We start from the raw sequence: 12,764 nt of genomic DNA, 5'->3' as shown, positions 1-12,764 counted from the left end.
CAATTACACAACTGGTGAAAATTTCCAGAATCAAAAATATGCTTCAAAACGAAGAGCAAAGTGCAAAAAGCATCGCTGAGGGCAATGCTTTCAAAAGTGCCTGAGTCCGACTGAATTTCAGTGACACGTGGCCTCCTCGGTCACTTAGCTGCTTTTGAAAATATGGTCGCAGATCAATAAAGATAATCTCTAAACTCCAAGGGAAGATGGAATGGGTTAGTGAGAATAACCAAAAGCATCACAGACCAAGAGCCTCATGGAGAAAATTATATGTCAGTAATGGACCTGATGGGAAGGCTAAGCTGAATTTTTAAAAGGCCACTCAACGGCTTTGAGTAACGCAGGGGAAGAGCCGGAGCAGCTAGTATTGGAGCTTGCTGCAGAAGCCACACCTTCCTCACCAATCGTGGTCAAGAAGAATCGAACTGGAACATTCCAAGTGCAGCTGGTAAGCTCCAAGCCTGGCCCAGGACAGGAAGCAGGAACTCTAGCTCACAACCTACCCTACCACCACTGATGTTAAAGGCCAACGAGCTCAGGGAATTTCTTGTCAGTCTTGCTCTAGGGAGCTGAAAAGTGAGCATCTTGGTGGATGGTACTATAGGGAAGGATTGTCCTCAGTGGCAGAGCTGGGAATAGATTTAGGGGAAAAAAAGAAAAAAGATCTCCTGACTTCTAGCTCCTATTCTAGACAACTCTTTTCCAAATCTACAATACAACCTTCCACTCACTGAAGCATCACTCTGGATCGCCACTTGTCTGTTCACAAAGCTCCGAAGTCCAGCTGGAAATGATACCCTCTCCCTTTGAAACAAACATCCCCAAGACACAGCCTAGCTGGATTAGAGAGACAAGCGCCACTTCCCACATGGGAAACAGCAGCATTTGAAGAAAGCCCCTTGTACCCCCATAGGCTACTGTATCAGCAGCCAAAGTGCATTGCACTGGAAAAGTGTTCGCACGGATTGCAGTAGCAGTTGCTTCCCCAGTAGTCCAAGTTAGGAAGTGTTCATACCATGTTTGTTCTTCTGCATTTCCACACAGCGGTCATTGATCAGCTGGACAGCCCCCAGATGGCGCACCTCCTCATTCACACAGAGGTTCTTAGAAAGAAACAGAATGAGAGAGGCTGTTATGTGCTCTCACTTTCATTTGTAAGGTATAATTTCCTTTATAACAGTCCGTCTAAGACTAGCCCGAGAAATGGAAAGGTCTTCTACAGGAGGGGTTCTCAACCTTTTTCTTTCTGAGCACCCCTCAACATGCTAGAAAAACGCCACGGCCCTCCTCTGCCACAGTTCTTTTTCTGCATGTCCAGTAGATTAAAAGCCAGGGCTGGCATTAGGGGGTAGCAAGCAAGGCAACTGCCTCGGGCCCCACGCCACGCAAAGCAAAGTTGCTCGAGTTTCGGCTTCATCCCAGGACAGTGGAGCTCAGGCTTCAGCTGCAGGTTCGAGCGAGTCTAACACCGGCCGTACTTTCTGGTTTATTTTGGTGGACCCCCTGAAACCTGCTTGCAGCCCCCAGACCCCTGGTTGAGAACCACTGTTCTACAGTATATGGGATGCTGCCAGGTGTGCATACTTTGCCTTACTCAGGAACGAGCTAACAAATCTCCTGTACGCCACCATAAAGTTTATAAACCAGCAAGCAGACCAAAAAAAAAGAAAAAGGTGCCCCAAAGATGATCTATGCCTGCATCCATGGTTCTGTGCTTTTGTCATTTACCTCAGAACCTTCAGGGATACCAAACAAAGCAAGGAACTGCTCTCCTAACACTTCAGGTGTTTGTGATGTCCCCAAAGTAGAAGAGGGAAGCAAGGTTCTTGAACGTATGACAAGGGTGGCCAAAGAACAGTCCATGGGCCAAACGTGGCCCCTGGATGCTCTAATTTTTAATACAGAGGTTCACCCCTGGAGATTACAGGTTCCAGCACTTGATCCAAGTATGACACAGAGGCCCACAGTTGGTTCATTACACTGTGTCAGCAACTCTTGTCTGACTGGACATACTCACTACACCTAACACACTGTTGTCATAGTCTGTATCTAAAAAGTATCATATAAAGTATCATAAGCGAACTAGTAACACACTGGTCGTTAATTTGGGTGATGTATGACAAGTTATACATATGTGCTGGAAATATGTTTTTAAGATGTGTTTGGCAGATAAAGCTTAAGTCACCCCCACCTCAGACAAAGGAATGTGGTCCCTCCTGCTTTAATGAGTCTCCAACTTAAGTTGAGCAAAGAGGGACAGTGAAAATACATTTACATAAAAGGTAAACAAAGCCATCAAACTAGTAAGCGAGAAGACAGTCACTCGGGGGGGGGGGGAAGAGGGGAGACTGCAAAAATTAACATGGCATCAGCTCCCTGGGTGGGCACAGCAAGCTGAGCCCCAAGAAGGGCTTCCCAACATTGAATACAAAGACAAAACTTTGAGGATATAAGCAGAGAGAAAAAAAGCCATTCTGGCATCCTTCACTTGGGGGACTAACAGGGATAGAGCTCTTGAAGTCACAGAATAGTGGATCCTTCAGCCAAGGGGGTTGAAGTCTCTGGGAACAGAGTACAGGTGAGACACCTGCATAGGCAAAGATTGTAACTTGCTGAAATTAAGTTTGAGTCCTAGAAGCATTTATTTCTTGGTAACCATTTCTATCCCTATTCCTTATACTTGGTATCGCTTAAACCTATGCCACAAGTTAATAAACTTGTTTTACTTTTATCATAAACCAACTAATTGCTTTTCACCGAGGAGGGGGGTTTGTCAACCCCAGTTAGGTTAGTAAGATGCTGTGTACTTTTAAAGGAGCAGCAAACTTGATAAGATTTTGTGGGATGTCTCTGCAGAACTCGGGAATTGGAGTTCATTGAATGTTACCTGCTAGGCAAGATTTGGGCTGGCAGAGTCCCGAAGAGTTTGCTGGCAAGGCAGACAAGCTGGCATGTCAGGGAGCTGACACACTGCTTAGCAGCAGCAAAGCTCTCACTTGCTGAGGCTCAGAGGGGTAACACAGTGGCTCACAGTCCTGGGAACCTCAGCAGGTTGTCACACCAATCTCATGGTGGGGCATAAGGCACCACCACAATGCCAAATGAAAAAGATTAGGGTAGCTAGTATTCGCTCTGATTTTGGCAACCTAAGCTAAGCCCACCCATCGCTAATGTCACTTTCAGAGGAGCAAAATCTGGGCACCTGAGGAAGTGAGTGTCTAATATTTTTACTAGAGTTTACTAGTGACATAGCTGTCATACCCACACACATCTCCCGGGATTTCAAGAAGGACTGTTGTATTTGTAAGACAGCATTTCAGTTCCCCTGGGAATCACCTCAGAGTGCTGCATACCTGCCTGGACCCCAGTGACACCAGCCGTATCTTCTCACCAAAAGGGCTCTTCTGAACTTCATGCACAAACTGAGCCAGCTGGGAGTGTGTGCGGCTGCAGTAGTAAATCTGTGATGAAAAAGGAAGATTGGAGGAATTCAAGGAGGGCTGTCTGCCTACCCTGCTATGAGAGAATCTGGATGGGAAAGACCCTCAAAACCTGGACAGGAGGGACTTTGAGACAGACTCATGGGACGCTTGAAGACCCCATGACCGCACACAGGACCATCTTTTGGCTGTCAAATATCCTGAGAGAAATAAGGCACTGCGTGACTCAGTAGGAGGGGTCAGCCTCTGGAACTAGCATCCCACCTTTGAGGACCAAACCTGACAGCTGGCACACTGTTAGCAAGTTACCTACAATACAGCCTAGCAGTGAAAGGGGACATCTGTGTCTCCCAATCTATCCAAGGAGTCAATGTGCGACTGGATTTCAAGTAGCCCCCACAAGGTGCTGGGACATTTAATAAAGCATTTCCTGCCTTGCGTATCAGGTGTGCCGTTCAAAGGCTGAACCTTGTCAGGGGCTAGCAGATTGTAGCATTGTCTCTTACTAATAGGAGTAAAGCAGAGGGAAAAAAACCTGCTAAGATAAATTTTAAGAGACTCTTGCCATTTCTCCCAAGTTTCAGAGAGACTCTCCAGGGGACACAGCAGCATGCTCCACCAGTGCAGGCACTAGAGAACCAAGTGGCAAGCATGCAGTGGCTCTTAAAAGTAAGAAATGGCCATTTCCAGTAGTGTGCGTTTACAGTGACTTCAGGGAAAAATTCTTAGTGATCTCAGCAGACTAAGCTGTCTAAACAGCCAGTATAATTCAAAAGGAGATGGTGGCGGAGATCCCCTTAGCCGGGCAATGGCATCCACAAAGCTGCTTTTGACAGGTTGAGGAGTAATCCAGATACCCGGTTCTTAGATCCCACTGTCCCATATCACACTGTAGCTCTAAGGAAACCTTAATTCTTCTTTTACACACATTGTAAAGGGGAAGTGTTAGAGGCCCCTCCACATCTTACCTTGGTCACATGCTCCTCCTCCAAATCATCATCATCCTCCTCCAACCTGTGGGGGTGGGGAAAACAAAACTGTTTTCTTTCAGCAGCTTCCCAAAAGATTTGTCTCATATACAGAGCTCACCCATGACTTCAAGTGAGATGGCAGCATCAGCTCAGGAAAAACCTCAGTCTCCTGAACCGTTAGCTGTGTTAAAGTCAGATTTCTAGAAGTGGCCTGTAAGTCTGATGAACAGCAATCAGGGGTCAAACATGCACTTTTTAGCAATTATGACTCCAATTATGAGGCACTTTACAGAGTTTATGAGGATTTATTAGCTCATGAGCCCCAGCTAATCAGTTCCACAATATTCCTTGCTACACTGTTTAAAATGAAACCTCAAAACACATCCGTATGCGCACAAAGCAGAGACAGAGGTCAGGCGAGCCAAAAATCTAATACACGAGAGTCTCCAAAAGGTGTTAAAATAAACCAGAGTGCATGGCTGAGTGGTGCAGGCATTAAGTTTTAAACAGAATTTGATGCAGTTTGCTGTGTGTTTGAGCCTTTAGGATGAAGCTGAGGTACTATCTGCTCTCTGCGTTTAGTAAAGAATCAAAGGTATTTTGGGGCAAGTAGGTATTTGCCCTAGTGTCCTTGACTAAAATCATCTACTCCCCATACTACTGCATAACAACATACACTCCAGGTGCGTGCCTGGTTACCCCAGAAGTGACTGCATTTTAGTGCTGGGTAAAGCAATTCCATTTACATGTAGTTTAATAAGTGCTTTGGATTTTTCGGATGGAAAGTGGTATACAAGTATTTATTATACTTGCTGGTAAATCCAAATTTTAAGTGTGTTTTGTTTTTCCCTGGTAACACATGCTTTAAGCTGAAATCCAGATGCCAAAGGAACAACTGTGTTTATATGAGAGAGAGAGAGACAGACAGACAGACTGTGTGGTTTTTATGCAGAGGTTCAGTGTCCTTCAAGATGTTCATGTCTTCTTTTTAAATGCTAGATTCTCAAAAGCTGTCAGTACTAATCTGCAGGATTAACGTCTTTTACTGACACCCTGAGGGGTATTTTGCTTCTCTGATGTAAGGAATTTGAACTCAAGTCATTTACCCAGCACTCAGAGGGTTTATGTGGGGAAACAGGCCTGGATGAAGTAAATGGCTCTACGCATTCCAGATAAGATGCACTTCTTCAGATCGGAGTTACAGGCCACAGTGCTGTCAGCATGAAGCTGATCCGGCTGAACAAAAGCCTTCGGGGTTCATGTAATTACATGGAAATACAGAATCTGCCTTCCAAGGACCAAATAGGGGAGAAACTCCAGATTTATGTGATACATTTAGATCTAAAAGAAGGATGCCTGAGTTTCCACAAAAGAATCCCAGGAGCCAGCAAAGCAGAACCACCCCCCCCCCCCCCCCCCCCCCCCCCCCCCCCCCCCCCCCCCACACACACACATCATTATCACTATCTGAACGCGATACAAGCAGCAAGATCACCCACTCCCAACCCTTACCCCAATCCCACTTTCTTCTCCTCATCACTCTCATACTCGGCAAGGATCAGCTCCTCCTCCTCGTGATCCAGCTGCTCTAGAACATCTGACCCTAACTCCGTCGACAAGATCTCCTTACTGAGCTGGAGCAGCCGCTGTGTCTCATCATCTTCAAGCCTCTGAAATTAACACAAAGGACTATCATTCACCCAAAGACAGAGAGCACCACTCCGTACAACCGACAGTTCAGAGGGCAGCACCATCTCCTACAAAATGGAGGGAACAGGATTCATTCACATCCCCAGCAGAACAGAGAGGTACATGACCAATGGTCTCTGGAACTGCTCAGCATGGATGCAGTCAGTACAAGAAAGACAATACAGATGTGCTTGTGCAGTGAACAGATGTGCAAAAACAAGTACTTATATGCAGAACTGCCCATAAGTAACCGACATACCAGATCATACTAGTGGTCCGTCCAGTCCATCATCCTATCTGACAGGGGCCAGTACAAGACAGTGTACTCTACAAGTGTGCAAAAAAGCATGTAGTAGATCATAAACTGTCCATAAACTAATTTTCTCCTAGCTCCAAGCTGCTAGTGGTTGATTTATGTCCTGAAGCATATCCCATATCCTTATATCCCTTACAGCTTAAACAAAAAAACATTGTGATGTTCTTATTCCTAGAAGTATCTAACCCCTTTTATGGATTCTATTAAAATCATCATCAATAATATCTTATGGAAGTAAGTTCCATGGTTTAATTTTGTGCTCTGTAAAAAAGGGGGCTTTTATCAGTTTTAAATTAATCACCTTTCCATGTCATTGAATGCCCCCTTGTTCTTGTGTCATGAAAAAGGGAAAACACAGCACCTGATCCACCTTCTCTAAATTATTCATTATTTTGTATAACTCCACCTTATTGTTATTTGTCTCTTCTCTAAACTAAGCAGTTCCATTTTTTTCAGTCTCTCCTTACATGGAAATTTTTCATTATACCTAATTATTTTTTGTCTCTGCACCCTTTTTAGTTCAGCTGTATCCTTTGAGATGGTGTGACCAGAACTGAATACGTATTCCAGGTGAAGGCATGCTAACAATTTATATAATAGCATATTTTCCTAATAGGTAACTGAACACAGAATTGCCTGCTCAGACACACAGAATGAGCGTACGCAAATTTCAGCAGGTGTCTCTGAAACTTTGGCCCACAGCATAACCAGATGCATAACTAGATGCTCAGAATTGGGAGAGCTAAGACCAGCCCCCCCGCCAGCCCTCTTCTTAGTGAGCAAAAATAAAATCTACTGTCTTTATTCAGAAAGCATGGCCATTTCCAAAACACATTAACATATCAGTGTGTGGAGCACGACAATAGATGTAATTGTTCCCCAAAGGGGAACCTAACTAAATAAATAAAATTAAAAAAACCTCAGATTAATTTCATGGAGTTGTTTTTCAACCAAATAACAAAGCTTTTTGAAAACACTAGAAGTAGACATACAGGATGACAACAGAAGGGAGTATAGTCCACCAAAGTACACCTTCTTCCTCTCCAGGCATACAAATGCAATCACAGGAAATATTCCATATCAAAATCACATTTCACACCCATATCTTGAGAGCTTCCAAAACAAACACAGACAGAAACTTGTGACCCACAATCCAAGACTTTAACACCCCAATCTTGCAAACACTTACACACACAAGTAGTCCCAATGACTTCAACAAGAATATTCATGAGAGTAAAGGCACATGTATGAACAAGCGATAGCAGGACCTGAACCTCTAGTACAGAAACTCCTCTGCTCTCTGAGATAACTCACCTTTCTTTTTGATGCATATTTGAGTTGCACATTATGGCGAATTTTCTCAAGACGATCCTCTCGTTTCTTCCTCCTGATTTGCTCTTCCTGAAATGAAAGGTGTATATAGGTCAATTTACTAATTTAGGCTTAGAACCCAAACAGCATTCCCCTCTAGGCTCCCCAACCTCCTTTCGTCCTGAAGGCCTGCTCCCCCTTCTGTGCCCCTAATCTCTGCACCCTCTTCAGTCCTAAACCCTGCATCCCCCTCCTGCGCCCACATGGGGAAACTGACCTTGATGCACGAAGCAGCTGGCATTGCTGCTCGCTCCCCCAGAACTGCTGCTGCTCTGCCCCGCACACCCCTAGGGGGCTGTGAGTGGGGGGAGCGAGGAGCAAAATCAGGGCTCCCTGCATCCAGGTCACTTTCCCCACCCGGGCTGCATAAGGAGATGGCATGGGAGCAGCAGCTCCTGATGCCGAACAGCACAGCACAGGTGGGGAAAGTGACCTGGATGCAGGGAGTGAGTGTGAGTGTAAAAACAGCTAACAAAAGCCAAAGCTGGCCAAAACACCAGCCATGCGCTGCTCCCACTAAAAGGGAACCATCAGACTCTCTCATCCTTCACATTTCTTATATGAGCTACCAGGGCTTGAATTAAATTTTTGTATGAAATTGGGGTGAATTTAAAAACTGTTTAAAACATTTTAAAAATAAAAAAATATGAAGAACTTTAATACATTTTATTTACAGTATCAATATTCATTATAGACTTGTTATTCCTTCCCCCCCAGGCAGAGAGGCACAGAGACTAGGATCAAGACCAGCTGTGCCCCCCACAAGACCAGGCCAACCCTCCAAATTGGACCTGACCCACATCCCTCCCCAGACCAACCCCCTTGAACTGGACCAGACCCACATCCCCCACACACACCAAACTGGACCCGACCCACATCCCTCCCCAGACCAAACTGACCCTGACCCACATCCCTCCCTAGACCAGGGTGCTGGTGGGGGGATGGGATGGGATAGGGGGAACTGGGGAAGGTCCAGTTTCCCCCAGGGGTGCTGGCAGGGGGATGGGCAGGGGGCACTGTGTCTCCTCCAGGGGCACTGGTGGGAGGATGGGATGAAGGACTCCAGGTGCTCTGCGGGGCTCATGCCGAGGGGGCTTACCTTGAGCAAGGAGCACCCACTGGTCGGGGTGTCTGTCCACTGGGTGCCGGTGCCACCTCCTGCCCAGCATGGTCCGGGACCCCCACACTCCCCAGCCTCCGCATTTGAATAATGGCAGGGCCAGGGTGGGCAGCACCCTCCCACCACCGCTTCTCCAGGCCTGGCAGGGGCCTGAGAGCCCAGAGAGCCCAGCTGTCTGCAGCAGCTAGAAACCCCCCAGGCCTGCCGCCGAGCCTCCCCACCCCCCCCCTTGCTCCACCAAGTGGTACAAGCCTCTGGGGGGAGGAGGTGGGGCCACAGCAGCTGAGGGCTCCTCTCAGCCCTCTTCACTGGCTGGAGCCCTCAGCTGGTGGCCAGCTGGCTGAGAGGAGCAAGTGGGCGGGGGGAGGGAGAGGAGGGGAGTGGGGAGGGAGAAGGCAGCCCTGGGCCTGCGGGCGAGAGGAGCGGGTGCGGGGGATGCTGGGCCAGGGGAGGGAAAGGAAGCAGCACCACAGCCGCTTAGTCGCAGTGCGCAAGTGGAGCGCTGGGCCAGCGCACGGCACCCAATTTGGTGGGCCGCCCTGCACAACCGCCCCGGCTGCCCACGCCAAAGGCCGGCCCTGCTTATACCTCCAACTGTCAGCAGTCAGCAGCTGGCCATATAACAGATGGCTAAGGCACCTCCAGAATCAGGGAATTCTGATGATTTGAGGGGCATCTGCTGATTTAGATGTTTTTCTAGACCAGTAGTTCTCAACTCGCAGGCCACTTGCGGCCCATCAGCACACAACTGCGGCCCATGTGACATCCTCAGGGCCATACAGGTAGTATATATATTGTGTGGATGCAGCCCAAATAACACTTAGAGAGCTTCATATGCAGATCACGATGGTAAAGGGGTTGAGAACCACTGCTGTAGACCCTATGCTTTTGTTCTCTCTCACACATGAACAGTTTCTGATCTTTCTGGCTGTGAAGAGCCATGTGACCATTAATCTCTGTCATCTAGTGACACAACCAGACATTGGTGCAGAGAGGGTTTGGGAATCCTCCCATTTTTAATATGGGATTACCTTTGAGAGCAGTTTATGGCCACTATGTGCCAATCTTGTTTCATTGCAGATAGTCACACCAGAAACATCCAGCTAATGGTTTAAACCATTGGAGCTGAATGTCCCTCTCAGCTGCCATTGTCCCAGCTCACTGAGCGGATGTTCTCCAGAAATACAGCTGAAAGTTATGAACATGTAAATAGCTGCATGTCCTGCCTAACATTCTTTTGATTATTAGTATAATTGGGACACTTACTACAGTCCTTAGACACAAGAGTAAAAGTATCATTTACATATGGCCAGCTACAAGTGCTTCGCAGATCAGAACATTTGACTTTACAAAGTTCCCTGTTCCCACTATGCCATCCATTGTTTTCCTTGCAGACTGCTACTGATCCTGACTATAAAGGAGCATTTCCCGACCTTTAGTCTGTCCACCATGGCCTGCTCTTCTTTTTTCTGCATAAACTCAGTGATCCAATCTAGCTCCCCTGCTGAGCCCTGGCAGTTTGAGGCCTCCGCGCTGCATGATGTAGGCTGTTGTTGCTTGTCTTGTCCATTATGTTCATCTGCAAGGAGGCGGGCCTCCTCCTGCTTCTTTTTTTCTTCAAAATCTCTGAGCCAAGAGAGTGCTCCACAGATAAGACTCAAGGATTTTCCCTGCAATTAAAAATAAAGAACAAAAATATCCAAAAACACATGGTGGAAATGGGAGTTATCACATCCCTTAAAATAATCCCAATAGCAAAACATATTTTGTTATGTTAAAAATGCCTCTGTGGATCTCAGGTTATGCTTGAAACAACAAAAGATTTTATTCAAAATGTACTGGATGCCATAGAGCAGGAGTCAGGAACCTTTCAGAAGTGGTGTGCCGAGTCTTCATTTATTCTAATTTAAGGTTTCGCGTGCCAGTAATACATTTTAACGTTTTTAGAAGGTCTCTTTCTATAAGTCTATAATATATAACTAAACTATTGTTGTATGTAAAGTAAATAAGGTTTTTAAAATGTTTAAGAAGTTTAATTTAAAATTAAATTAAAATGCAGAGCCCCCTGGACCGGTGGCCAGGACCTGGGCAGTGTGAGTGCCACTGAAAATCAGCTCGCGTGCTGCCTTTGGCATGCGTGCCATAGGTTGCCTACACCTGCCATAGAGGTTGCACAAGATAAAGGCTTTTGCCTCTGATTTGTGCTGGTGTTGTAATAAGAAATAGGAACCCTCAGGCATATGCTATGGGACAGTGCAACAGTCAGGCAGCTGTGGAAAGAGGTAGACACGAGTGAAAACAGTGCTCAGCTTCAGCAGCAAAACCTCAACCAAAAAGCGTATCCTACATTATTTATATGCTAAGCTGTGTTAACTCCACCACAAAGTTTTTGGTTCTTCAGGACTGCAATGATCACCAAGTGCGTGATTTTACAAAAATGGAGGAGTACACTTATGTCTACAATAGAGCAGTGGTACTCAGACCTGTCTGAGTTAGCAGCCAAAGAAAGAATATCTTATCACCATAGAGAGCAATTATATGAATCTGAAGAAATCTGGACCCTGTTTCTAGATATGTTTGGATAAAAAAAAAATGCTAAGATGACTCAAAGAATGCCAGACCTCCATTCAACTCCTCCTCTCTTTCCCTCCCCCCAATTACCTCCTTCCCTCCTCTCCCTATTCATGTATTTCTTCTTCTATTTTATTATTGTTACCTCCATCCTAACATGTTATGTCTATATAGTGTTGCCTGGTTTTGTATTGTCTGGTCTTGTATTGTCTGGTCTGACTTTTTGACAAACTGTAAAATTGTGTAATTGCATAAATTCTACTGGATATCCTATGAAGCACATGGTATTCAAGCATGTACATATACAAGCTGCAAGTCATTTATCTTTTTTGTACTTTTCGTCTGTTTCTTCAAGAAAATCAATTAAAAAAATAATCACAGAAAACCCTCAAGAGGAGACACATTGATTCAAAACTAGATGTATTAATACAAGTTTCACAAGAAGGATTTCCATAAGGAAGAGGCACTAGCCCACTGCTAGACGACAAGCCCCAGAGATGTGGCTCAGTAGTATTTGCAATGAGAACAACACAATCGTATAGCGTACAGACAGGGGCTATTGCTTCCATACAGTGTGATTTATTCTTTTTAATATACAACTCAAATTTCCACTGGCACTTTTAAGATACTACAGTATATCATATTACTAGTACAACTTTTGAAGTCTGCCACCTACCCTATGACCTATATCAGAATTACTGCTTTCCAGGTTTCTCCAGGCCATTGACTGACTAGTGTTGTTATTCCCTGGCCTAGATTTAGTTTGTCCAGACAGAATCTTTTTATTGCCAGCATGTTTCTCATATTTTTGTTTGTACCTTTTCTCCATGACAATTATAAGCTAAAGGTGGCTGTCAACAGCTCTAGGCTCCCTGACAACTCAATAATTCTGGATCCAAACAGGATTGAAAGGGATACTGAAGCAACTTGTAGTGGGGGTACGGTTAACTGCAGTCTCTTCAATATCCAAATGCAGGACAAGCTCAGCTACACGCAGCTCTCGCTTACCGTCCCTGTAGGACTCTCAAAGATCCCGACTTTGCCAGCCTCCAGAACATCATACAGCTTGGCCATGAAATCCTCTTGGATGGAGTAAGGGGTGTAAGGAAATGGGAAATTAACCCTGCCCTTCCCCTGAGCTGCACCAGCCGCCTCCTGGCATAGAAAACACATTCAATGTGAAGTGTGCTAACACAGCTCTGCATGGCTCTCGTTACCTCTGCCAGCCCTCGAGCCTGACCCCCCCCCCCCCCCCCGCCAGCCCCTCTGCCAGCCCCCGGTGCAGC

General features: G+C 45.9%; 1 protein-coding gene across 7 annotated transcripts in view; it reads right to left on the bottom strand.

Moving 5' to 3' along the window:
* Positions 1-12,764, bottom strand: part of DDX11 (DEAD/H-box helicase 11) — a 34,064-nt gene that overhangs the window by 20,114 nt on the left and 1,186 nt on the right. For all 7 annotated transcript variants that reach the window (XR_010592460.1, XR_010592461.1, XM_042849831.2 and 4 more), the window contains exons 2-8: positions 12,487-12,633; positions 10,341-10,577; positions 7,731-7,817; positions 5,924-6,081; positions 4,409-4,454; positions 3,354-3,461; positions 1,016-1,103 (exon numbers count right to left, since the gene is read on the bottom strand). Coding sequence is in view for 5 of the 7 variants with exons in the window: in XM_042849831.2 (XP_042705765.2) it covers positions 1,016-1,103; positions 3,354-3,461; positions 4,409-4,454; positions 5,924-6,081; positions 7,731-7,817; positions 10,341-10,577; positions 12,487-12,633 (871 nt within the window). In the remaining 2 variants the exon portion in view is untranslated. The remainder of the gene's footprint in view (positions 1-1,015; positions 1,104-3,353; positions 3,462-4,408; positions 4,455-5,923; positions 6,082-7,730; positions 7,818-10,340; positions 10,578-12,486; positions 12,634-12,764) is intronic.

The sequence above is a fragment of the Chrysemys picta genome, chromosome 1 (assembly GCF_011386835.1).
Source record: "Chrysemys picta bellii isolate R12L10 chromosome 1, ASM1138683v2, whole genome shotgun sequence".
Classification (NCBI taxonomy): domain Eukaryota; kingdom Metazoa; phylum Chordata; order Testudines; family Emydidae; genus Chrysemys; species Chrysemys picta.
The sequence above is the reverse complement of the archived record's forward strand: the minus strand, read 5'-3'. Positions and strand labels throughout refer to the sequence as shown.